Source organism: Streptopelia decaocto, assembly GCF_964273445.1.
Source record: "Streptopelia decaocto genome assembly, chromosome: 14".
NCBI lineage: Eukaryota > Metazoa > Chordata > Aves > Columbiformes > Columbidae > Streptopelia > Streptopelia decaocto.
In genome coordinates this window covers 13,970,684-13,997,204 of record NC_138669.1, presented here as the reverse complement: position 1 = coordinate 13,997,204, position 26,521 = coordinate 13,970,684, and the positions used below count along the sequence as shown (strand labels likewise).

Genomic DNA, 26,521 nt, shown 5'->3' with positions numbered 1-26,521 from the left:
CTAAACATATTCGATTTAGAAAGGATTTCTTATAGATTGATCCTTAACAGCTTGTAGTGACGACAATTTAACAACCTCTCCACCTTACTCGCCACTGGCACTATAAGGTACAGCATGGCCTGGAAGTCACAAAACTATTCCAGCAGCAGAAATTCAGTTTGCCAAGTAAAAAGGAACTCCAAAAACAGTAAGAAATTCAAACTCTATTTAAAAAAATACATAAACCAGAGGCACTGGGTGCATCCCAGCATAGGGGGTTCAGAAGATAAGGCAATGCAAGCAAGTACTGGTAAGTGCTGTTAGAAATAGCCCCTAAAACCACAACTGATGTTAGGTTAGGTTATACCCTCACAGTCAATTCCTATTGCCAAGAGCCACACGCACCTGATCCAAGGCCCTCACAAGCTGGGGAGCTCGCTGGCCAGAGGCATCGCCCATGGAGTGTCACCTGGAGCCGAATCCTGCACGTTCCTCTGCACCCCCTCCCTCCCAGGGGAAGAATGTTCAACACTCAGCTTCACATCCAACAGGCACCTGTATTTTCTTGCCTTTAGTTGGAATTGCACATGATATAACACAACATTTTGAGGAAAAATAATACATCACCAATGTTATCCCTGTGAACTCTAGAGCAGAACAGTGTCCACAGACACCTGTGAGATCCTGAGCACACACTCACTGCTGAACCAGACATCATTCCCAGTTATTCAAGTAAAACTGGGCTAAGTACACTTTAAGAAGTGCTCAGACAACCAAACTGAGGTCCAGCTTAAAAAGTTAAAATTATTTTTATGATGCATACCACCCTGTAAAGAGGCTCATGAAGTCCAGCAGATGTGGAACACAGAAAGATAAATCCCGTATTTCCAACAATGCTCTTCTATACTGAATTAAAGCACATCATGGTCCCAAATAACCAAACCAACACCAAAAATGTGGGACATTCTAGGAAAATCACATAGGAGATCCATGTTATACATTCAGAAGAATAAGGAGTTAGCTGCTACTTTCTCAAGTTTTATATAAGCTTTGCAGAGCTTCCAACCCTTTTCACACCATTCTACAGAAAAACCAACTTCCTTTCACTCAGAACAGTCTCCCATGCAAACAAAACCAACTCCACAGACAAGTCTAATATTAATTTTATAATTAATATTCTAGCGATTCAGCTTAACCAAAGCTACAAGCAAATCAAATCTAAGACAAGAAAGCACTGCCCACCTCTGCTTGAATAAAGCTCCAGAACACGAGTGCTGAAAGACTTTCCCTGTCCCAATTCAGAGCTTTGGAGCGTCTCACATTGCCCCAAAACGCCACATATGGGTGTTTGACGCATAAACAAACTCCTCTGTACTCATCCCTCTGCAGTAAGAGACCCACCGTTTGATCTACTAAGGATCAAGCGTTACACGGCACAAGGTGAGACTTAGAGAACGACATTTCTTGTTCAGACGCTTCCAGGCCGCACTAGGGCTGTGCGGGCACAGGGGGACGGGAGCGACGCAGCTCACAGAACCCACGGACAAGAAAAATCTACCAGCTTCATATCACTGCCCTGCCTGCGTCTGAAAAGCTTATTCCATGCTACAAAGACACCCCCAATGAAAAGCTAAAATTTTGAGATGCAGGATTTGTCGAGGGCCAGGAGCAAGGTCTTCCAGAGGGAAAATGTTCATGTTATTGCAGAATCCAGTCTCACCGGTCACCTTGGTTTCAATGCTCCACGTAAGATGGAACATAAGCAAGGATTCAGCACAGGAAAACCTGCAGTTTGTTCCTAATTACAGTAATAAATCCTCATCGACTATATCACTCTGTACAGGATACCCCCCCCACTCTATTTTAATGTACACCAAATATTACCCACTAATTCAGAAGTGCGGCTTTAATACACATGCTTAAGGACAGCTGATTTCCCATGAGCTTGTTTTGTACCAGGCTGAGCACAGCGTCTGCCTTACATTCTGCTTATAGACACAACAGCAATGCCAAAAATCCTGCCAGCCGTACGTACCAACTGCAATTTTCACCGTCTTGACGTTATTCTACCCAACAACTCAAGAAATACACCAACAGAACATCCCAGTTAATAGGTGCTGCACTTCCCAACAACCCATAGTCCCCTCCTTGTCCATTGCTTACTAATTCCACATTTACAGTTAGCACCCTACCTCCTTCAAAACAGCTTCTCCATCCTGCTGTGGCCCCTGAAGGTGCAGGCTACCAGAACCGATGCTTTCTCACAATACCAGCTCAATTTTCAGGGAGCAGCCTGTTACGCTTCAGGTTTTGATATTATAAAGCTGATGCTGGTGCCAAGGTAGTACCAGCACCACTTTCTAAATATATTATCAACATAAAAATTCTCATGTGACCCTGAAGCCCCATAAGGCTCTACAAGAAACCATAAAGCTAGCTTTGTATCACTAGATATACTACGAAAGTGTCTTTAGTTTAAACTATCAAGAGAAAGGCCACAGTCCACAGAAGTTCTTAGTAAATACAGGCTCTTGCCAGCACACCAGCTCTGCCATGGGCCACACAGCTCTGCACAGAACAGAAATGCCTACCGTTTCTTCCACCATTTCATTATTCCTGGTGGTTTGGAGCTGGGACAGTTAAGCCCAGCATTACTACAGGCAGATAATAAATCAATATTCTCTATATGGTGTTCCAGCACACCCAGGGCACTACTGAACACACACAGGAGCCAGGACCTGGTTCTACTCACCGAGATGTCTCCATGTGAAGCTCCAGTATCACCACAAGAACTGGGGGTTTGTATCTGAAGGCATCACGGGCGCAAGTGCTGAGCGTGCGCTGGGCAACCCGACCGCCCAGACACCCACAGCAACCGAGGAGGCAAAGCTCCCGTTTATAGAACCACAGGGCTGTTCAGGTTGTTCAGACCTTTAAGATCATCGAGCCTAACCATTAACTTAATACCGTCATGCCCACCACTAAACCATGTCCCTAAGTGCCATATCTATATGTCAATAAAACATCTATGTGGTAGTATACCCATTACCTATGTGATAATAAAAATAAGTTCTGGACAGTTTAAAAAAAAAAAGCTGAAATAAAGCATAAAAATCACAAATGGGACTGTAATTCCAAGCATAAAATACACAAGAACTTCAGTCATTTCATCTCCTTCACCGCAGCTTTTCCCTCCCAAGGACCAAGAGCCACGTCCCAACTCCAGGGAAACACCTTCTACCAGTTCAGCTTCCCACTGCTGTTCACCTCCAGCTTACCACCAATAACCACAACCAACAAGCTCAAAGGCCAGTGCCAGCCTTTCCTATCTACCTCTGCTCCACTTTTCTGAGAAATACATAAACAAATGGATAGGTCAACACCGATTCTATTTCAAATATTAGTTCATAATATATTAAATTACAATGGGGTTCAAATTAACGCCTCAAACAAAACCTATGTTGCTTTTCCAAGTAACTTTTCTTCATGCAAAAGAAAACACATTTCAAAGTCTTTCATAGCACTCAGTAGCAGAATATCAAAAGCCGCTTCCTTGAAAAAACGAACTTAAAGCAGGTTGGGCTTTGGAGTCAATCATTCTTTAAGCTGAAGCCGGAACAGTAATTGTAACCCTAGAATTGCTCACTGATTTCTCCCAACGAGGAAGATTTCTTTCAATCCTTTCACACTCTTTCATTCAGCTCTTTTTTCCACCCCCCCCCTGTGATTCTCCAATATTTATTACTGAAATGTAAAGAGCAACCTAACTGAAAAACAGACTTAAGCTGAGATTGAAGACTATACCACACTCCTCTTTGGTTCTTCAACTAAACTGCAGCTTCACCCACAAGTATCTCTATGTACCACTTGCTATTTACACGCACCCACGATTCCTGAGGCGACATCTCGGCCCCCATCCCGCTGACCCGTTTACAACCCCTGCCCTCCCCGTGGGCTGCAAACCAAGCCCACCCTGTACCCACCGCAGAGCCCACGGGATCTCACCCATTCCCTCAAACAGAGCCGTGATGTTACACTTCAAGGCACAAACTCATCAGGGTCCATCTGTTTGGACTAGTAAATACTGTATGAACAGCATGAGTTCAAAATGAGACTTTAAAAAGAAATATGCCAGCAGAGCATCCAACTGATATTTGCTGCTTTATCAAACAAATCCACATTACTGAAGAATTTCAGGGACCATGCAGCACCATTAGCCGCTCAGCTAATGAAATGTTTGCCATATTTCTTGTTTGTACTGCACTGCTGAATGATCACCAAAAATGGCTGAGATACCCCAGATGAATTCTTCAAACCGTTCTCAGTTGCCCTGGAGTTATTACTGCACAGTGGCAACTCTTGCCCAAAAAACGAATAAGGATATAGATTAGAAGTGGCCTTTCGATTTCTCACTCATTACAGAACATGCTCTCACATGATAGTCAGGATTTCTTCTTTACAGACTTCAGTTTTGAATCTAGCTCCTTGTGAAATACAATCTGGTAAAAAAATCCCATAATATTGCTTCTGCAGCACTCCTAAGAAACTGATTTCAATTTATTCATTGCAAGTTCAGCCTTTCTTACATCTTATTTCAGTTCTTTCTCCTTCTGAGCAGATGCTTCGTTTTACAAACGAGATTCACACCCCCATCATATTTTTTCTGTGACTTAATTATTACCATCTGTAATATGAACGTCTTCAATTCTCCGTTCTAATCTGTCGCAGAATAATGATGCTTCAAACCAGAAAAACCTACCAAAACACCACCACCACAAAAACCTGACGTCAAGTAGAACAAAGGAAAGGGTTTGGCAGGGACTTTAAAGGTTGTTTTTTCTCTCCTCCAGCCAGACTACAACCAGAGGTATTGAAAGGCCACAAAACACCACGCTGACCTCCCATCCCTGTTCTGGGCTCCAGATCCACCTGCTCCTGCCAGTGTCCCTTCCCAAAAGCACAAGCTCATTATGATGACAGATCCAAGCTATTCCCCTTGTCTCGGTGCCAAAACGACCACAGCACCTCCCTGCAGCGGCTCCACCGCAGCAACAGGCGTTTCCTCAAGTGCTTCTTCCACATCTGCTATCTGTAGTATATATACCACGATACTTTCCAACCTGGACCCTAGAAAAGTCCATTCTCATTAAGTTTGAATTTCCTACAAAGGTGTTCCACACCCTTTAGAGTCATCACAGAATCATTCTGGGTGGAAGAGACCCTCAAGATCATCAAGTCCAACAGAAAACATGCCCCTGCAAGTCAAGAACCTAAAAACCCTATAACCCAAGAGTGGGAAGTCTCAGATTCTCCCACGGGGCAGCATCTTTATTTTCTCCAAGTCAAACGAGTAGTTCCAACAATTTTTTAATAACGACGACCAAACTAAGGCAGAGAAAAGTTCTCTGAGTAAAACGTTATCTGAGCATAAAATTCATCCGATGAAAAACCTAAATTTAACAGATGTAAAAGCATGAACTGAACTACATCTACTCTAAGTAGGGAGGCTGGGAGTTGTCAGTGTTAGGTGGAACCTGGACACTCGGGTCACAACCCGCAGGTTCTCTGGGCAACAAGCACCATCCGTGCAGGAACAGAACAGCTGAGCACCCGAGATGGGCAGCGTTGGGACAGACCATCAGAGCAGCTTATTCATCACCAATCCCGCACCAACAGGGCTTGGACACCCACCTAACACAGCAGCAGAGGGACTCGAAGGTCACAAAGAGATGAAAACAGCGGCCGTTTTCATGTTATACATGTAAACAACCTTGGAGTGTGGGCTGCTCAAAAACGTTCAAACCAACAGGTTCTTACTCCCTTTTCAAGGCTACAACAGAGAGGACGGTTCCATCCCACAGCCCCAGACTGCGGGTGGCACAGGGATTCCTCTCCCCTTCCAGTCACACAATTAAATGATACCACAGTCACATTCAGTCAAGTCGCTGCACTGAGAGTAGCTGGTATTTCATACAGATACAATGTTATCTGCAGACTCATATTAGGATTTATGTTAAATTGATTTACTATTTTGTTTAAACCAAAGCATTTTTGGTTTCAGAAAAACTTACTCTTTTCTCTGCTGAAGGTTATTTTACAGACACAACCAAAGACAAACTGCAGAAGGAAAACAGTCTGCACACTCTCCTTTCTGGTCCTGGAGTAATCAGGGCAGCCAAATACTACCTGCTCATTCAAGAAACAGCATGACATATTGCTTGTGTTGCAAGGAAGAAATGCCATTTGGATTATTGTCTTAACAAAAACAGTGTCAGTTATCCAAAGGGAGGGATGAGCATCCAGATGACAGCAAAGGCCTCCAAAAAATCCAGGACACTTGTGCAGCATGTCGTGGCGCTGCGTAATTTTTCAGATACATTTAAAAGGCTTTTTTCTTTAAGAGATGCATCCAGTTTACTCAAAATGCTTTTATATGCACATGGGTTAGCACTGACTTAACTGACAACAACTACAGTTGTCTTTGAAAACCTTAAAACAGACTTGGCCATCAAAACCAATTCGGATTTACAATCTAGGAATATGTAAGACTGTGCAGGGCCCAGGTTTAACCGTTGAACAGCAAACCACTTAGATAATTACATAGCTCATACATTCTATCATTAACAACTGAATTTAAATTTCAGATTAGTTTAAGAGTTTAACTATCTACTCACTGTTTTATTCTGCTCTTTTTCACACGAGCTCAGTGCTGAAGTTTCTGAACCAAAAACATTCTTCATAAGATTAGGGCATCACTTGGTTGTTTTCACTCAAGCTAAAGAGTGAAGTTTGGCCTCAAACTTTGAACTTCAACCTAATGGCACTTCACCATTAATGTGATGTGCCTTGAAGGTGAGGACGCAAACATTCGCCACCGGCTCCTGGTTACACAGGAGCTGTGCACCAGCATCCCGCACACACACTTACCTCCCGAAAGCACTCACATCCACAGCCGAAAACAGCTCTAAGAGCTAGAAAAACACTCCGTTTGTTCGCATGACACTGGACCTATAACACGGACAAGAGGCGCTGCAGCACTGCTGGAACGCAGCGGGGGAATCCTGGGCAACTGAGTTACTAATACTGAACAACTCCACCTTCCCTCCTTGAAGAAGGGGTTTCACCTACATTCAGTCTAATTTTACTCTGTGCTTTTGTAGCTGATTGCATTAGTGTTCCTCAAGAACACGGGATTCTTAAGTACTGTCCTTTTGTTAGAAATATTTGGCTAATAAAGAAATGGTATCGACAACCAGCATTTTCAATTGCAAGTTGAGCTTCCCGTTCAAACAAGCAAGGACTTTGCACATTTCATATCCACTGTCCTGTCAAAACAAGCAGCGATGCTCTGGTTATACTGCTGAAAACAAGAGTTTCATTAAAAGCTTGTATTATGGAGCACATTCTGGCAAATGCCGCCCCAGGAGGAAGGTCATTAAGCAAACAGATGGTACAGAGAGGCTTGAAATCTTAGTAAGCAACAGCAGTCCTATGAATTCTGTGCAACCTACTCTGGTGAACCTGCTTTAGCAGGTGGGTTGGACCAGATGATCTCCAGAGGTCTCTTCCAAACCCAACCAGCCTGGGATTCTGTGTGAATTTTATCATAACAAGCACTAAATCAAAATTACCTAGGAGGAATTCTCAAAGTAGTTTAGGTTCTGATTATACCGCTCTGTGCCTCCCCAATTCTGGTGTCATTTCTAAGCAACTAGAAAGCATTTCCAAGCTTTCTGAAGTCACTCAAAGCAACAGTACATCCGCATAGTCACATTTAATGGGAAACGGCTGAAATCAACCTCATTGTTCAAAACTATGAAATATCTGGCTGGAAGTTCCACCTACCTTCAGATGGCCACAAATCAGAGCGACACCATCCTACCAATTCTTCAGTTAACAGTTCTGTAACTACAACATGAAGATTTCAAAAGTTCACCAGCCTTCCAGAAGCAGCGACAGGTCCAAAAAGCCAGACTATGCCGACCGAAAGGGTTTTAGGCAGGAACAATTCCTTCCAAGTCCTTCTCAGTTTGAAACTTCCCAGGGAAATGGGGCTCCCTCAGCCGTGGGCTCTGCGGGTGATCCCCACCGCACCCGTGGAGATACCCCGGCCGGGATCCGTTACCAACTGTGTGAGGAATGCCAGCCTAGTTCACTGGCCACTCGTAACAAAAGACCCCCCAAAAGTCAGGGAAAAAACAATGAAACCGGTGTGAGAGCAGTAAATAGAGATTTACAAAACCGATTTTGCAGAAATCAGACTCACGTTGAAAGGAAATATACTCGCTGTTCCTGAAAGCTTACTTGAACATAGTTGGGAAGCAACTGGTGAGACCATTTGAACTTGAGGCTGTAGACATGAGAGCATACAAGGAAAAACAGGGAGCGTGGGACAGAACTCATCTGGTTGCTTCTCTCCTAAGCTGCCATGCTGTCAATACACATATAAAAATAGAAGAATGATAACAAAAGAAGCCGCACAGAACTGAGAGCCAGCGAGTGAAGAGAATCGCAGCTAAACCATCCGACATCTGCTGTCAGTCCGGAGCTACCGAACAGAACACTTGAGGGCTGCGCTTACGCACGGCATTGATACCCCAGTCAGGAAGGTGGAAAGCTCTCCCTGGCCAAACAACACCCAAACATCGCACACAGTAACAAAGCTCTGAGAACATTACTGACAGTGTCATCTGTACAGAAAACAAGCTCCAGAATACCTACCTGACCATGAGATAGGGAAAGGGCAGCAGAGTTCAGTACACAGCCACAAATATTAAGTCAAATACATACACTACCAACCAACACATTTCCATTCCGTGGGAAAGCCAAATCTTTCACCTACAACCATGTTCTCACTGCCAAAAACAGATAGGAAGAGAATCCCATGAGGTTACTCTTCCTGCAGAAGCAGTTAACAGTTTCATTTCCTCTTGTTCCAGGAAGAGTCATTTGCTCCGTATACAAACTCTAGCTCAGCTTTCCCAGAACCATGAAAGAACACGCAGCCACAGGACACAAGGGAGCATCGGCAAACCTACGAGAGGGCAAAGACGAGCACGTGTATTTGGCAGCGCTGCCTCCTGGCCCAAGGCACCATTTCTGAAAAACCTCTTCCAGCAACAGAATTCAGCATCTCTATTTTCTTTTTAAAGACCTGCACAATACCTAAATAAACTGACATAAAACAAATTCATGTCTCTAGACTCAAACTAAACGTTTCCTAATATACTAGTCCAGTTTCAAAACTGCTTCCTTCCAACCGATTATCTTTGTCAGAAATAGAAACTAGTCTTTTGCTTGTACTAGAGTCTGTATTCAATAGGAATTACAGTTCCTTGATTCAGGGTCTAATCCACCTATGTGGATATTCACCCTAAAACACCTGCTCTCAGGGTGGTCCGCTGTCCAGCCGGGGGCTTTAAGAGCACCGTAATAAGTAGTAGTTTCAATTTTGCAGAGCAGAGACGCGCACAGCTGAGGACCAACAGCATCTGCTGCGGGAACCACCACAGAACACCGAGGAACAAAACACAGAAACAAAGTTATTCACAGTCAGCCCGCCGCTGGTGTGCCCAGGTAGCTGGAGATATTTTTTTCCCAATTCTTCAGTGCACTAAAATAGTCTGAGCAAAACAAGCTGCTAATTTCACACAGTATAGGCAACAACTTGTGTAAGGCCAGCCCAAGCAGTTCCAAACTGACCAGCACCAACGTTCTTTAGAGGGCAGACCTTCAAGAGCAACTGGTGTACCACTACTCTTCATTTTTGGATCAATCTTCCTGCCCACTCACAACAAATTCACAGCACAGGCATTCAAGGAAAACATTCAATGCTCCAAAAGGAACAGTACTTAGAACAAAAGAGAAGTTTCCTTCCGTTTTCTTTAAACCTACAAAGCCTCAAACCTCTCAGAAATCTACATTTAGAACATGGCAACAATCCATCAATATAGAACTGGCTTTAATGTCTGTGATATTACAGAAAAGAAAAACTGACTGCGACATTTACATGTAACTGCTTGTAAACTTGGCAACTTTTAAGTCACACTTTCATCTAACCATTGCAGTTCTTCCATGTAGGTCACAAGTTAATCACTGAATAATTTATTATAGTCCTACCTTCTCCTGTGAATGGGACAACAAAAATAAGTATGTTTACAAGAAATCATGTTGTGAGTGTAACATTTTACCACTTTTTTTTTAAACAAGTAGTAATTTAACACTTAAGGAACTGCTAAAAATGCCATATGAGCCAGTTATAGAAACCCAAGTACCTTCTTTCTATAGCTTGAAGAAATGGGGACACCAGTGTGACTGACTGCATTGATCCGAGGAGGTTAAGCAGGGGGTCAGGTCCTGACACTCAAAGCATCAAGGCCAAAACAGCTGCGGATTGGAGCTGTGTCCATCAGCCGAGTCCTCCTGTCGCTACCCTGCCGTGTCTGTGCAAGGGCAGTTTGTACCTCCCACAACACAGAGGGGACCTCAGAGGTCCGACCCTCGTTCTTAAGGCTGTTCACTAATATAATCATGTGCAAAGTAAGCAATTTTATCAAATCCAGCCATGTAGTCGTTAACATAAGGGCATCCCTCATAATTTAGCATGACGTGGTTTAAAGCTGCTTTTGACATGACAGAAAGTTCTTATATTTGCAAGTGACACTCGATAATGAATTTTTCTTGACACACACTTTAAAAGATCAACTGTAACTACTTGGGACAGCAGCTGTATTGGTTAGAATACATACGGAAAGTCTCAATATGCTACAATTTCTTGTTTTTTCCAAGAGCCGACTCTGGAGGAGGAGGGGATATTTACTGACTAATTTATGCTACAGGACATGGAGCATCAACTGCCTGGCAAGACGAAGAGCCCTGTCCCCAGCCCGCATCCTCCGCTGCAGCATTCCATCCAGGTCAGCGTTCCCAACACCAAGGGCTTTTTGTACTGGTTTGCATTGTTTTTTTTTCTTAAGACAAGCATTTAAACATCTTTAGACCATAAAGAAAATCAAGAATCAGAAAAGGAAAGATTTCCAAACCAAACCTGCGCTTTGAGCAAGTCCCAAGGACCAGGCACGCAAGCACGCTCCGCAGCACACGCCACGTCGAACGCAAACACTAATCGCCCTGGATCCCTTCCCAAGGGGATCGAGACAGGAAATCAAAAGACAGAACTGTGTATCTAACCCCAGACACCTGTAGGTTAATTACATTTCACAACAAGTCAAGCATTGTTGTGATTCATTTGAACTTGGATAAAAAACAAACAGTTATCACCAGTTTCCACAAGTCAACACACACTAATATCTTAAATCAGTTCTGTGAACAATGAAGCCAAGTTTTCCTTTTCAGTAATTTTATTCTAATGTGAAACATGAAGAAACAAGCACCCAAATAACTCCGATATAGTATGAAACTTTAATAAAAGTTGTTTAAAAAAACAAAGAGCAAAATGTTAAAAATAAACGGAAAGGCTTGACTCCTAATCACACATCTTTCTGACATCAGCAAGAGAACTTTCAGACTTTCAAAGAAAAATAAAGGAAAAAAAAAAAAGAAACAAAGATCTGGTGTTGAAACATTACTCCCAAAGACTGTTGAAACGCATAACATGAAGCTTCAGAGACAGACAGTTTTATTAACAGGAGGCTTAATTTTAAACAGTATATACAAATCACATGACTTTTCCAAAGTTGGGACCACCTAGTAATCCGTCAAAACAAAATTATGCTAATGAATTACAGAAGCATCTGTGTAACGTGACCGCCTCTTTATTGACGTACACCTTTGCACACTCCTCGCACAGTCTGGCCTGGGAAATCCTCTGGGGATGCAGCGCCGCACAGGTTTGCAAATCTCTCCTACACACCACGGGAATAAAACTGTTGCCACTTGCACCTCGCAATTTTGCCTGACCATACACTTCAGTGTTCCATGATATGCAACACCAAAAGGCACTGGTTTTCTTTGTCCAAAAAACCAAAACAGTTTCAAGTTTGCTATGTTTAAGTACAATGATTTGCAGGGAATAGTAGCGTTTTTCAGGCAATGCCCAAGCTTTAGAATTTATCATAAGCCAAGCAAGGATGAACAACAACAACAACAGAAATCTACTTTTCACGTGTGTAAACACTTCCTTTCCAATTCTCTGGTTTTCCATGGAAGGTTTTACTGCACAGCAAAGAAAATGGCAACTCTTTACAGACTTTGAATACAACAGCACAACTTTATTGCAAAAATATATAGTAAACTCAGTATTTTCAAGTTTTGGAGAAAAATAAATGTTATCTCTGAATTCACCCATAGCAATAATTCTTGACAGAGTTGCTGAAGATAAAAATTTCTTTCATATATAAACTAATTTAAAACTTTAGCTGGACTCCAATCTTCTACTAATAATCACCACTTTGGTTCTCTTAGCAGAGACTACAGGAGGAGTTCGAGAGACACATGAGAAATACAATGCCAATATCCAACTAGTGTCAAAGATCCTATCCCAACGGATTCACATAATCCTAACAAATCAAGCTACTTAAACAATAATGAAGATTTTCAAGTTGTTGCTTCTACTGCAAATGTTTTATAAGTGTACTATAAAACTCAGACGATAATGTTTGAGGTTAGCTATATTTGTGGCAAAAGTCTTATTCTGCACAGTTATAATTCCAATATATAAATAACTAAAGGTTATTCCACAAAGAAGCAGCTTGAATTTTACAGAACGATTCTGCTCATACTTATAGGAATTAGTTTCGTAGACACATCAGCAACGGGCATAATTCAACTGTTCATACAGTGAGAATCTTGGAAAAAATAAAGATACATACACAAAACAATTCATCTGTGTACACTGAGAATTCGTTCAGTTGCAGAGTAAAATCAGGACTTTAAACAAAGCTTTGACCTGTAAACAAAGCAAATTCAGCCAGCTTTTAACCAAATCTAGAAATAGCTATCTATTTTACAATGGCTTGCAAGAGCACCCACCGAAGAGCTTCACTGACTTCATCTAGTTCCCTTATCCAAAACTACGTAAAACCAATCTAGATTCCTCGAGAAGCACTGCGTCCAGTACAGTTTACCAGACTTCTATGACGAGTAAGAATCTGTCTGGTTTCTCCACATATCTGTACGGGAAAACCCACTGCACATCTGGCCTTGCAGTGTTCCGTAGGTAATGGCTAACGCAGTGCTCTGGCTTCTCAAAACCAATCTGTTTTACAATTTAAACAATCCACAGGTTCTATCCTGGAAATACTACAAAAACCAATCCGGATGCATTTATCACAGCACTATGAATATCTATTCTACAACTACTTCATATTAACAGTTACCCTAAAACAAGTTTTACTTTTCTGGAGCCTATAGGCCTGTCATTTAGATCAACAACAGCGGCCATAGCTTCATCACGAGACTCGAATGCAACCATTGCTTCTCCAGTGGGCATGCCTTTTTCATTGTATTTTAAGCACACCGAACCAGGGATCACTTGGTAACCATAAAAGAAATCCAAAATTTCATCCACTGAAACAGTAAAGGGCATATTTTGCACTTTAATGACTGTTGGCCCTGGCTTCCCAGACCCTGTTCCAAAACCAGGGGGTCCACTAATATGTATATTTCCCGGTCCAGGTCCAAAGCCTGGAGGTCCAGTTAAATGTCCGAGACCACTAGCAATTCCTGGAGGACCAGCACCAAAGGCGGGGGGTCCACTTAAATTGCCAGGACCATTACCGAAAGTCTGAGGACCCCCTGCAAAACCCGCCGGTCCACTCAAATTCCCAGGCCCACCTGCAAACGCAGGGACCTCGAGAGCTGCGGCAGGTAAACCGCTCGCTGCAACCGCGGGTATTCCTGGCCTAGCGTCAGGAAAGCCACCTATTCCAGGCGGCGGGAGAGGGGGACCAAACGTGCCGGACCCGCTGAAGTTACCAGGGAAGTTAAATGGTGGCCCGTTGTTTGCATCTTTAGAATTTCCCCCCAGGAAGGCATGCTCATCCCCAGCAGCGCCCTGCGCTCCTGGCACAGCCACATTTCCTTGTATTGGTATTTTCAGTATTTTTTTCCCTTGAGATGGTGGGTTTCTCTCAATATCTCTCATTTCTTCTACAGTTATCAAACGCAAAACAACATCTCTTCCATTCAGTTTTTTACGGTGCAAACGTTCTGCCTTACGAGCATCATCTTCAGCTTTAAACTGAACCAGTGCTTGCCCTAAACCTTGCCCGTTATTATCAACAAGAATTTGTACGGAGTTTTCTTCTACTGCCAGTCCCTCTAGAAACTGAAGGATTTCCATTTTTGTTATATTGTATGGAATATTAGATATATGTGCACACAATTTTGGCAAGCCTGGTTCTCCCTCAGCATTCATGAGAATTTCTCTCTGGTCATAGCTGAAGTTCTGCAACCTTTTACGAATCATATCTATCTTTTCTAACATTGCCTTTTTAGTAATTGGATGAACTTGAATAAAGCGATTCCCTATGTACTGCTTATGATGACACAAAGCTGCTTTATAATCAGCTTCATTCCTGAACTCCACAAAACCCTCTCCGATTGCCTTCCCATTAGGTCCATAAGCTATATAAATGCTGTCTTCAACGATATCCAGCTTCTTAAAAAAATCTATCACATGTTTGTTCTCCGATTCAAAGGGAAGACCTTTCAAATAAACACAGAAACCCTGCTCATGGGGAGATCGCGACCGTGACCTTTTCTGTCCGCTCGGAGATTTGGACCTAGAATGAGGCTGGGGAGGAGGAGGGTGCGACTGCCCAGAGGGACCCATGGTTTGCTTGAAAGTTATGTGGCCTCCAGCAGCCACCCACTGTCTCTCTGTCGCAGGACTAACTTCAACATAGCGCTGAATCATCAGCATTCTGTTTCGCTTCAGTGCTTCAAACGTATCTTGAGGAGAAAAAAACTTAACTAGTCCATTTCCATTATTTCGACCTACATGATCCTTTAGCATATGGACTGCATCCACACGGAGCCCAAGGAAAAAGTCTTTCACATCAGATTCAGTTGCAGAAAAGGGCATTCCATGAATGCTGACATACAAATCATCTGGATTGATTGGAATTGGCTTGACACTACTTTGAGAACTCATCGGGATAGGATTTACAGGATTCATGGGACCAATAAACAATGGATTCAAGCCGCTGTTCATATTCACTGCTGCTCCAGACCCATTCATTCCAGAGGGCAAAGGTGCTAGGGGCGGAGGATTCATAGGAGGCATTCCTGACATGGGAGGCATGGGCGTCATGGGCGGCACGGGGGGCACCGGGGGGATCGGAGGAACCGGAGGCAGCGTGGGTACAGGAGGTGGAACAGGTATCGGGGGGATAGAAGGCATTGGCGGCAGAGATGGCATGGCTGGGATAGGAGGGATGGGTGGAGGAGGTACGGTGTTCATTGGGGACGCTGTGCTAGGTACAGTTTGGCTAAATGTCGGGCTACCAAAGGAACCCCCAAGATTTGGGGGTGCAGTCCCCATACTGGCAGTAGAAAACGTAGATATGTTTTTATTGCTTTCATGCGCAGTAGTAGAAGCAGTTACTACACTAGGAGAAGGATTATTAAAGTTAGGTACAGTAGTAGGTAAGTTAACCCTTCCACTCATTCCAGAACTAGGGGGTGGTCCCGACCTGCTAGCGTTTGCTGGTGGCATATCTAGATTGGCCGTCTCGAAACGCCTACGACTCAGTTCTATCATGTTCTGCATTTCAGTTTTACTGCTCAGCAAGAGTGTTACTTTCGACCCTTTAATTGTACCACCTGTGCGCATCATACCAAGCCTCGCATCTTCATCAGTGGCAAAAACGATGAAAGCCTCACCCAGTTCACCCCCTACAATATGCACGCCCCCATCAGGGATGGTCAATCCAGAGAAGAAGTGGCGAATGTCCATGGTCCCCGCCACAATCGGGAGACCTTGCAAGCGGATGACCACAGCCATGCTGCGCTGAAACAACACACACCTGCAGATGAGAAAAGGCAACGGCTATGTCAGACTACTGTTCATGGCACCATGCAATTACCTACAGAAACCATCTACTATATTCGTTCACATTCACCTAACAACATCTTGCAAAGATTAAGCATGTTTATATTCCAAGTTCCTTATTCATGTTTGTTTGCTTCATACAGATTGAAGTATTAAACATTTACCAACACAATTTGTATACATTTGCACTGGAAATTCCAAAATAACTGTTAAACCAAGACTCACAAGTGTCACACACACACACAAAAAGAACAGCAAAAAAATGAGATTATATCAGTAGTTGAATATTTAATGGAACATAAGTAATATGAGTACTTTAGCCAAACAAAATTAATTTACCATACGCTGATATGATACGCTGCCAACGTGACTGCAAAAAATTCTGCACACCTATGTTCCCATATACAGTTCTCTCACATTTGGGGAGGGACTTTAACTCCTGCCATGTGAAGACAACTAGGAAGGCAACAGTCATTGCTTACAAACAAAAACCCATTATGGACAACTAGCAACAGTGAGACTCACACAACATCCTGACTGGGACCATTAGTTATGCTGATATAATACTTTTCTCCTAGCAAAGGCAAGAGATCTAGGTGATCACAAAGCTCACTAACTTTTATAAACTAATCCCAAACATTTTGTGACTATATAGACCTCACCTAAACTAGATGAACATCCATGCATATTCTAGCTAGATATTTGGCTTTTACAACATTCAAGAACAAGGCACAAGGTTTTTAATAGTTGCAGATGTTCTGTCTAATATTACACCTTCCATCTCAGGCACAAGCAAATGCCTTTTACCTCTGCAGCTGAGGTTAGTGGAAGCTTAAAATCAATCTTGAACAAGTAGATTTTAACAATTATGTTGTATATGTTCTACAGAAATGCCTGAGGTCTTATCAGAAGCTCAAGATAAACAGGCATTCTCATTTATTCTTGAAAAACCTTCAATAAAGACTGAAAGCATCCTGTCAACACAAGCACAATTCACCAGTTCAGAAGCCTCAACAGTCAGCAGTGGCACCTTGTTCCACCTGAGCCACTTCACCTCTGAAACTTCTTGCCTTCCTCAGTCCCCATTCCCTTGTCCATACAAACATCTCTTGGCTCCCAGTAGCCACATACCAATGGTGTTAACTGAGCATCTGACATCGGGGATGAACCAGGTGATACAATGCAACAGCAGGACACCAGCAGACTTCTGTTCGCATGCCAAGGCTAAGATCAACTACCACCAGTAACTATCTCCCAGCATCTCACATTCAGCTGGATGTTGTGTCCCAGCACACAGGCAAATCTTTACATCAGCTGCATTTGCCTGTCCAGGTCTTCCAATCACTTTAAACACCATTAATACATCCTTAACTACCAAGTAAAGCCACTATCCAACAATTAAACCATACCAGGTAAGACTGAATTCAGTACTTAGTGAAAACACGAGTAATAATTCTTTCACATGGAGAAAAAAAAAGTTATCATTTTGTTTTCAACGTGGAACTTCACTTTAGTCAAATGGATACTTAAATACTCTGTTTTGCTGCCCAATAATCAGCACTAACCCCTTCCACACAGTGATGAACTCAAGCAACGTCCTGGGGCATTACAGGGACCTGGTCCCATCCAGCTGTCACCAGATGTGCAAAGAACCTTCCCCTCTCAACCACACACCAGACAAGCCCTCGGGCACAGTCAGCTCTGCCGTGCCACCAACAAACAGCCCATTCCTTGCTACAGCCTCTTGAAAGACAGACTGGAATTTGCAAGGTGAACATAAGAAGGTCTTTAAACAAATAAAACATCTAGCCTTACATAGCCCCAAGAAAACCCTACTCCAGCAAGGGAGGGCAGCAACAGGGGAATACGTACTTGTGTTTATCTCTTATAGTGAATAAAGTTCATTGGCTGATCATTTTCCAACAGCAAAATAACTGGCCCATATGAAAACAAAACAAAACCCAACAGGTCAAAGTAAGACCACGTGTACACATCTAAGAAAGCGGGTAAGGCTTTCTGCCCTGTTTTTAAAAAGCCCTGTTCTCCAGTGATTCTGTAGTTTGACCTTCAATCAGGCTCACACTGAAAGTCAAGTTAAAATGAAAATTCTGCCTACTTTCAGGAAGCCATACTAAATGGGATCGTAAAACTGAAGCTCACATTATGCTCCAGGATTGCTTTTGAGTTAGATGGTCCTGAGGCAAGCAAGCAGTATAAAACAATCCCTGGTTTTGTACCCATGCTTTGAAACTTAACACTGTTAGCAAATCTTGCTAGGAGGTCTACATTTTCTTGATTACTTATTATACAAATAAATGAGTGTCCAAAATTTTTATGCATCAGGAGTCAGGCATTTAAAGTTTCTTGTGCTAAATGGGAGATGACTTATTTCTTTCCTTTCTAATGCAAAAGGGGTGACAATCTGATATGGCGGTTAGTTGAACAAATGCAACTTCAGAAGGTTCTCTGCTCAGCTCTGCTGGTTTACAACATCATATATTCTTCATCAGAACTGACACCTGCCAGATAAGTGTATTCACTAATGACTCCCTGAATCTAGCCCAGAAGACCAATTAACAGATAAGGTCACAAAAGAATTCTTAAAAAATTCAAGCATTTGAACATTTCCATAGTTTCTGGGATAATGCAAGTTTCAAACGAGCGCTAAATGCTAAACTGCGTTATAAACGCTAAGAGATTATCTTGAGGTTTTGTTACTATTCTGTTTGGGTCCACTTAATTGCTATACACCAAAAAACCCAACCAGTTGCTAGAAAAACTAGCTGCAATGACTTCAGCACAGTTAATTCTGTGCATGACATTAAGTGAACGCTTGCTATTAAGCAAGATCTAACAGTCACATGGTATGAAGAAAAATAACCGTAAGGACTTTACTCCACCAAATATTTTTGGGAAAAAAATATTTAGTCAAAACATAATAGCTTCAAATTTGCCAGGATTTCAGTGCTTTACCAAAGCATTAACTTAGCTTCTATGATTTCAAGAAAAATCACAAGGGTCAAAAGGGCCAAATTTCACATTTCTAAGCAATCACAAGTCCACTTTTTCCAAAACGCACTTAGGAGACAATAACCCACACACTCATATTTTCCAACTAATGAAAAAGCAAAGTCTGCTGAAATATTTCAGTGTTGGCTTGTGATCAACACACGTGCAGAGGCAACATTAACATCAGAGCCGGCAAAGGCTGCACAGCCGGTGTTTTGCTGGGCTGTTAGAAGCGTTCTTAGCCCACCTGCTTTTCCCCTTGTACAAAAAGATACTTTCAGGCAAAAGTGGGGTTTGTTGTAATTTTTTTTATATTTGATATCTTTTTGGAGAGACCAGAAGCGCAAAATCCTACAGCTGTTCTACGGACAAGCCATCCTCATCAGCAAGTTGGGATCAAAAATGGAGCAAAGGGCTGCTGACAATCCATCCGATCCAACTCATTTGATGAACCACAACAGCACATTTACGTGTCTTGACAGCAACGTATTTTAAAACATGGATGTTACACTGGAAAAATGTCTCCAAGGTGACAATTTTACTTATTCCATTTATGTGCTAGACAGTAAAATAATTAGAATTTAGGTCATATGCATAAATTTATAAAAACACCAGACCAGCCTGTTAAGATGTATGCATTTTTCAAATTAAGAGAAGTTTAGAAGACTTAAATAGTCTCCAAGGAGTATTAAAGTACAATATCCACGTGGTACACACACAACATATGTGGCCAATTCTTAGACAAAGACTAAGAACTGGAATAACACTACTATTGTAGGAGAAATATTAAGTATCCAGGACGAGATTGTCTAGCAAAAGCTAAAATGCAGACTACAGTTTTGCCCTTTTTTTAAGGCTAAAATCAATCTGTTATAGTAACCTCTGAGCTAATTTGAGTCTATCTCATCCCTTTAAATGCTGCAAAACCAAATTAGAGCCAATTACAGTACACTTCTAAAACTCCAGTCGTTAGAAATCCGCAGACCTGTGGCCTGCAGCAAAGGAGCCACATTCTCCCACAGTAACTGGGAGGGTGTCCCAGACTAACCACGTGCTGATGAAACAAAACATGAGTTTAGCAGAAAATTCTGTTTACAAGAACAACATTGCCAGAACCACCATCACCAGTGGGAGTCAGAGTAAAGAGGCTAGCTATAGGTTATTTGATACCAATTCACAGATGCCAAAAGCTTCAAATATTTCTTAAGATATACGCAATATGCATATAAAGAAGTCTTCAATTCAAAGGCTCTTACCTGCAAAGACAGATGTTTTTTTCTTAACAAGTAGCAGAAGCCAAGCCAATCCTGTGGGCAACCAATTAAAACCAACTTTTAGACTGCAATAAAGAATAAATGGAGGCAAAAATCAATGCAGGCAACACAACAGCAGTAACAGTCCACAAAGAACTGTATAAATAGAAAGTTCAAACCTGCGACCACCACAAGGCACAGTGACATCCACCGGTCACAAGAGCGGGAGCGCATTTCCTAACACCTTATCCCTGTATGACCTGTCGGTAATTGCACTGCACAGTTTTTATATGGTTTCGAGACATGAATATTCCTTCTACGAAGAACATAAAAAGAACCAGAAAACATTTGAAGAATCTTTCAAATTTTCCCATCACCAATACGTGAACAAATCACTTTCAGAGGCAAAGAGCAGGAATATTTGAAAACCCTTAACAAACCCTTTCTCCATCAAAAATCATATTCCTTCCTCCAACTGCACATCAACTGACTTGAACAAAGAAACATGAGCCGCACCTCAGAAAACCTCCCAACAGCTGCACGTGAATAATTGTTCAGGAGTCGCACAAACTGGTGACATTTGGGAGCCAGCTCTAGGCAGCCACCTCTGCAAACAGTAACAACAGGAACAACTCCTCACCGAGATCCTGCCTTTTCAGTAGTAATCTGTCCTTTCATTATCCAAATCCTGATCAAATGTCCATTTTTTTCATCCCTGTATAAAAATTGTCTTTCTGGGATTACAACTCAAACAACAGGGCCAAACGTTTTAAGCGGCAACATATATTTTGCACTTAAAGGAGGGATGGAAAACGCTTGCTCTTCCATTGCTTAGTAGACCATCTCATACCAAAATGGTGATTCTTTGGACAACTATCCAGGAAAGAATTACACTAAGAACAAGTAACTGCCTCCTCCTCATACAAGCCAAACAAGCCATTTTCTCTTATAAACATCATTACCAAAGAGAACTTAGAGAAAAATAAACTGCCAAGCCATCCACAAACTCCCTAGCAGAGGGAATTAAAACACACGCATTTATTCACAATCTTCCAGGACGTTAACAAAAGACTTACAAGTGAGAATGATACAACTGCACTCTTCAAACTTATATTAAAATGGCAAATGCATTTAGGAAAAGACGACTCTTTTTTTTTTTCTTATTAGACCTTTAAGAAAAACAAGCATTCCTGTATTAGAAGAATTCAACTACATACTTGCACATCTAGCAGTGTCAAACAGTAGTTTATAATGCAGGAAAGAAAGTAATCACCTGAAAACCAGTTTCATGCAAAACCACACCTGTTTCCAGCAGCAGAGAAATCTTTCATGCACAAGGAACCTTCTGTTTGGAAGAAAAACCCAAATCATTTGATGTATTTCCAGTACAGCAACCACAGCGTTGCATATGTTCCTCTTCACAACACTCAGAACAAGCTGAAGATTTGCAGTGGACTAAGACAACATGCTATAACATGAAACAACATCAACCAAACCAAGCAGCATTCTTCAGAAAAGGTGCAAAGCTCCACTCTATGTTTAACCTTTCCACCAAACATCATCTATTTTTGTTTGCAAGTCTCAAATCTCTCAACTTCAAAGAAAACCATTCATCGCTCCGGTAGGTAAAAACATCCTTTCCCATCAACCTGATACACAGGAGTATATGAACAGGCAAACAGGGACTGGGGCACAGGTGCTCCCAGGACGCTGACACCACATCTCTGGGACTTCCCAGGGACCCTGCACAGCAGCCGGGCAGCTACACAGAGAGAACCACCATCCACTGCACAAACAGCCCGGGAAACAACCTGAGAGCAGCCAGTCCACCGAAGAAACAACCTGCCAACCTGTCTGCCTAACCCCAGCAGATCGAGGTGGGTAAGAAAATCATTAAGAAGGTAAGCTTAAGAGTGAGTAAAATCAGAGCCAGAGTTTTTTCGAAAGACAGCTCACAGACTCCTGGCATACTCCTGGGACCCATTTCAACACTACGGGGGTTTTGGTGGCTTTGTTTTTTTCTTTACAGAGCTGATTTTTATTAGTGGAGAAGAACATTACGTTACTGCACGACAACTTCGCTGGTGTTTACAGGGTAACCCCGAAGCGGTGGCAGCGCCACAGGCACCAGGGACCTTCCCTTCTTCCCTACAAAGCGCAGCGCGTTTGCTTCGCTCCGGCCCCCGGGGCCCCGGGAGGAGCCGCCGCCGCCCCGCCGAGCTCCCGGGACGGCCCCGCCGGGCCCGGCCCCGCGCCGCGTCCTCCCGCGCCCAAGGGCCGAGGAGCCGCCGCCGGCACCGCAACTCCCGCCGCTCCCGGGCGGCGCGACCCCCGCACCAACGCGGCGCCGCCCGCGCCCGCCGCCGCCGGCACAGCCCCCGCGGGCGGCCCCGCCGCGGGCTCCGGCCCCGCCGCAAGGTCACTCGGCCGCCGCCGGGCCCGCGGCGCCTGCGCTCGGCCCGCACACACTCACCTGCCCGCGCGCTCCGCGGCCGCCGGGGCGGGGGAGGCGCGGGGGAGCGAGCGAGGGAGGGAGGGAGGGAGGCGGCGGGCGGGGCCGGCCCGAGCCCCCCGGCCTCAGCGGGCCAGGCCGCGGCGAGGCGGCAGCGGCCCCGCTCGGCGCCCCGGGGCCTCAGCGCGGGAGGCGCCGCCCGGCCCGGCCCTTTGTGCGCGGGGACGCGCGGCAGCCGCGCCGCGCCCGGCCGCCCTCCCCCGGCCTCCCGCCTCGCCTCCCCACGGGCCCGCAGCGCGGAGCAGGGCAGGCGGCCCGGCCCGCCCGGGCGCCGCCGCGCTCTTACCGAGGGATCTGTACGGGAAAAAGGGTTAGAACGGAGCCGACGCGCCCCGGGCCCCGCTCCGCGCCGAGCCCAGCGCCACCGACCGCGCAGCGACACAAAATGGCCGCCACGCTGCGGCGCCACCACCCACCGCCAGGAGAGGGCGGGGCCCGACCCGCGCTTCCTGCCGCCCGCCCCGCCCGGGTACACGGCGCATGCGCAGGGCGGCGGGGCTCGCGCATCAGCTCAGGCGGCGCGCGGGGCGGCGGGAGTTGCTGTAGGAAGGTGTCGCTCGCTGTCCCCACAGCACCTGAGGGACACCCCGGCCGGCAGGCTCGGAGAGGACACTGCCGGACCCGCAGTGTAAGATTCGAACAGCTGCCTCTGGTACAGCAGTAACACAGGGATAGTGTAACACATCTTCTGGAAATCACTGGTGGTGTCACTGAGGGGTTTTGCTGAGGAATGGGGACTCGAAAGGAGGCATCGAACTTCGAGCAAACCAGAGAACCCTGAGGAGAGTGGATGTTTCCTGACTTCAGAAGACTGAGGGGCGACCCCATTAATGGTTATAAATACGTAAAGGGTCAGTGTCAGGAGGATGGAGCCAGGCTCTTTTCAGTGACAACCAATGACAGGACAATGGGTGCAAACTGGAACGCAAGAGGTTTTATTTTATTTAAAGATGAGAAGAAACTTCTTCATGGTGAGGGTGGCAGAGCCTGGCCCAGGCTGCCCAGGGGGGTTGTGGAGTCTCCTTCTGTGCAGACATTCCAACCCGCCTGGACACCTTCCTGTGTAACCTCATCTGGGTGTTCCTGCTCCATGGGGGGATTGCACTGGATGAGCTTTCCAGGGCCCTTCAACCCCTGACATTCTGGGATTCTTAGTCAGGGCCAGGTTGCAGAATTAAAGCCAGATTACCCTGGGTCAGTTCCCTTTCGAGTGGAGCTGCCCCATGCTGTATTTGTCACTTGCTTGGCTAAATACACCTGCTATACAAACCACCGCACAGCGGCTGAGCTGAGGGACAGCCCAGAGCTCCCAGGAGCCGCTGTCACTGCGCCTCAGCCCCACAGGGACCGCAGCAGCGCCCGTTTCAGTGACAAAACCCTGCAGTCTGCTGCAAGAGACAAATGAAAATAAATCATCACCTCACATGGCAAACACTTTTCCAGCAAATTTGGGAGGTCGACGTAGGGGAGGTTAATGTAGTTATTTTTCACCACTTAACAGAAAACAGGGGCAAAACATGTGATAGGTGTGTTGTCCTGAGGCAAAGGGATCAGCCCTGTGGCTGATCAGCCCCGTGACCTGTTCCCCTGTCTGTCCCCTCTTTCTACTCACAGTTTTTCCTCCTTTACCACCCTCATCCCTCCCAATAAAGATCCCACATGTGTTTATCTTCTCCCTGTTATCCCTGGTTTTACAGATTTTGTACTCTATTTGGAACTTACAGATAACGGCTGCCCTGAAAATGTATCACTTCTGTCAAGCTAACACCTCCTTTTTGTCTTGCTAGGTGTGTCATCTGCTTACACATCACTCCTCGATCGCTGTGGGCGGTACTCGGTAATTCACCTTCTGACAGGTGACAGCGTGGGTGACGCCAGGCAGGGTCGCTGCCAGCACACCCTCGACACAGCGGGCAGGCGGTGGGGTCACCAGGCCTGGGGGAACAAATGGCAGCACTGGAGCAGCCCAGGTGTGTGCACATACACAGGCATGTCGTAAGAAGAGCCAGAGGCCACGAATGCATTGCAAAGAGCAAGTTTATTTTAGCTACCTCTCTACCGGGGGATCTCGGAAGTCGCCCCTGAGCTCCCAGGCAGAGGTGACACCAGCGGGGACGCAGGCGCTGGTCAGTTCAGCCCTGGTAGGAGAGCGCTGGGCCTGCTGAGCTTGCCTGTATTTCAAGGCTTCAGGCAGGCGCAGCCTCTCGCTCTTTCTCACAGCAAAGCAGGGATCTCAGACACAGTGATAAGTTGTCTGGAGTTCCTCACAGGCCTATGTTATCTAACACAGAGGTTCTGCTCATCAAGCACACGAGGTCAGTAAAACAATTAGTGTGATGTATGTGCTTTTTCTACAGACAGCTGCAAGTCACTTGAGCGTATTTACATTTAACCAACCTCCTCGCCAATCTTCCGCTATACTCCCATACGCCAGGTCAGAATAAAACTAAGACTTTTCAGCTTTGTGCAATGTGATGAGTCACCACACCGAGCCACACACAAAGCTTTTTGTTGCTAAAATAACATTTGCTGGAGAGACTTGTGACATTTACTGTGTGGACCAGCAAAAAAGGACCAAACTACAGCATCCTCAGCAGGGCTGTGGACTGTGTCTGTACTGACTGCACAGAGGTGCCCTGGAGAGCAAGTCCTGATGCTCTGGGCAGCTGCTGCAGACCAGCCTGTGGCCTCACACCTCAGGTGTCCTGGTCTGTGCCGCAGCTCAACTGGAGCAAAGTCTGGAACAGCCACCTGTGACACAGATCACCTCCACAGGTCTCCAAGTGCCTTCTCAGCAATACCCACATTTTCATGGGAATATTTAGTTCACTCAAGATTAACAGAAGCAGAACTGTTTGTAAATGAGAGGGAGCAAAATCCAGGACTAGCATTAGGAGCACGCCTAGTGACCAAGGGTACCAAGGAGGAGGTGGCAGCATGATGCACAGGTACCAATAGCAGGGGAAAAGTGTCTCTGGAAAGCAAAGCACCAGAAGGCAGGAGGTTAAAGGACAGAGATCATCGGTAACGATGTCCAGTATGCTCCCCTGTAACATCATGCATGTGGTGGAAGGCAGGCCCAGAAAAATGATGTTAGAAAAGAATGAGATTTGTCTTTATTAGGTAATAGGAAACTACTGAGACAGAGCTAATTCATCTGTCTCCTCCACCTAAACCAAAACTGAAGCAGGGCACTGGGTGCGAACTAGGGGAAAAAAATGTACACAGGACATATTAAAGTAAAGCTTGAGGAAACCAGCTCCACATCTGAAACAAAAATTTCTTCCTCCTTGCCTTATACTTTTGCTACACCGTTAGTCTGGAAACATCACCCCAAATCCCAGGCCCCTCGCTTCTCCAGCCCCCCAGACACCATTCCGTGAACACAGCCAGAGCCTGGGGCTGCATCTGTACAAGGGTGTGCTTGGCGTGACTGAACCCACTTTAGTGAATGATTCATACTACTTTATATTTTCCTTTCTGATTACTATGTGTCAACTGCAAGTCTTAGTTGTTTCCAGATCATTTCCACCTGTACTTAAAATCTGCCATCACCTGATGTGCCCGTTGATCATGTATAACTGCTAAATTCAACACCTTATTTCACAGTATCACAGTATGTTTGGGATTGGAAGGGACCTCAAAAGATCATCTAGTCCAATCCCCCTGCTGGAGCAGGAACACCTAGGTGAGGTCGCACAGGAACATGTCCAGCCGGGTTGGAATGTCTCCAGAGAAGGAGACTCCACAACT

The 26,521-nt window shown here is 44.7% G+C and overlaps 2 protein-coding genes across 10 annotated transcripts in view; both read right to left on the bottom strand.

Annotated features, from left to right (window-relative positions):
- The window catches only part of CPNE1 (copine 1), a 42,083-nt gene extending 18,906 nt beyond the window's left edge, over window positions 1–23,177 (bottom strand). For 2 of the 4 annotated variants that reach the window (XM_082065207.1, XM_082065210.1), the window contains exon 1: window positions 23,055–23,177. The gene's annotated coding sequence lies outside the window, so the exon portion shown is untranslated. Of the gene's footprint in view, window positions 1–15,825; window positions 15,937–20,259; window positions 20,311–23,054 lie in introns of those variants that run through there. The other 2 variants (XM_082065208.1, XM_082065209.1) reach the window with 2 other exon arrangements.
- On the bottom strand, window positions 11,382–23,142 carry RBM12 (RNA binding motif protein 12). Of its 6 annotated transcripts, XM_082065202.1 has the most exons (4): window positions 23,055–23,115; window positions 21,530–21,601; window positions 20,260–20,342; window positions 11,382–15,968 (listed from the first exon to the last, which is right to left on the bottom strand). In XM_082065202.1, the coding sequence occupies exon 4, from the start codon at window positions 15,944–15,946 to the stop codon at window positions 13,313–13,315; it is 2,634 nt and encodes an 877-aa protein (XP_081921328.1). In that variant the 5' UTR covers window positions 15,947–15,968; window positions 20,260–20,342; window positions 21,530–21,601; window positions 23,055–23,115; the 3' UTR covers window positions 11,382–13,312. The 6 variants fall into 6 exon arrangements, with proteins under 6 accessions (XP_081921328.1, XP_081921330.1, XP_081921327.1 ...); XM_082065204.1 differs by lacking the exon at window positions 21,530–21,601 and having other exon boundaries at window positions 20,260–20,310; window positions 23,055–23,142; XM_082065201.1 differs by lacking the exon at window positions 21,530–21,601 and having other exon boundaries at window positions 23,055–23,108.
- Window positions 23,178–26,521: the final 3,344 nt, after the last annotated feature.

Excerpts from the sequence above, each read along its gene's own strand:
- RBM12 (XM_082065204.1), bottom strand. The coding sequence starts at position 15,946 with ATGGCTGTGGTCATCCGCTTGCAAGGTCTCCCGATTGTGGCGGGGACC.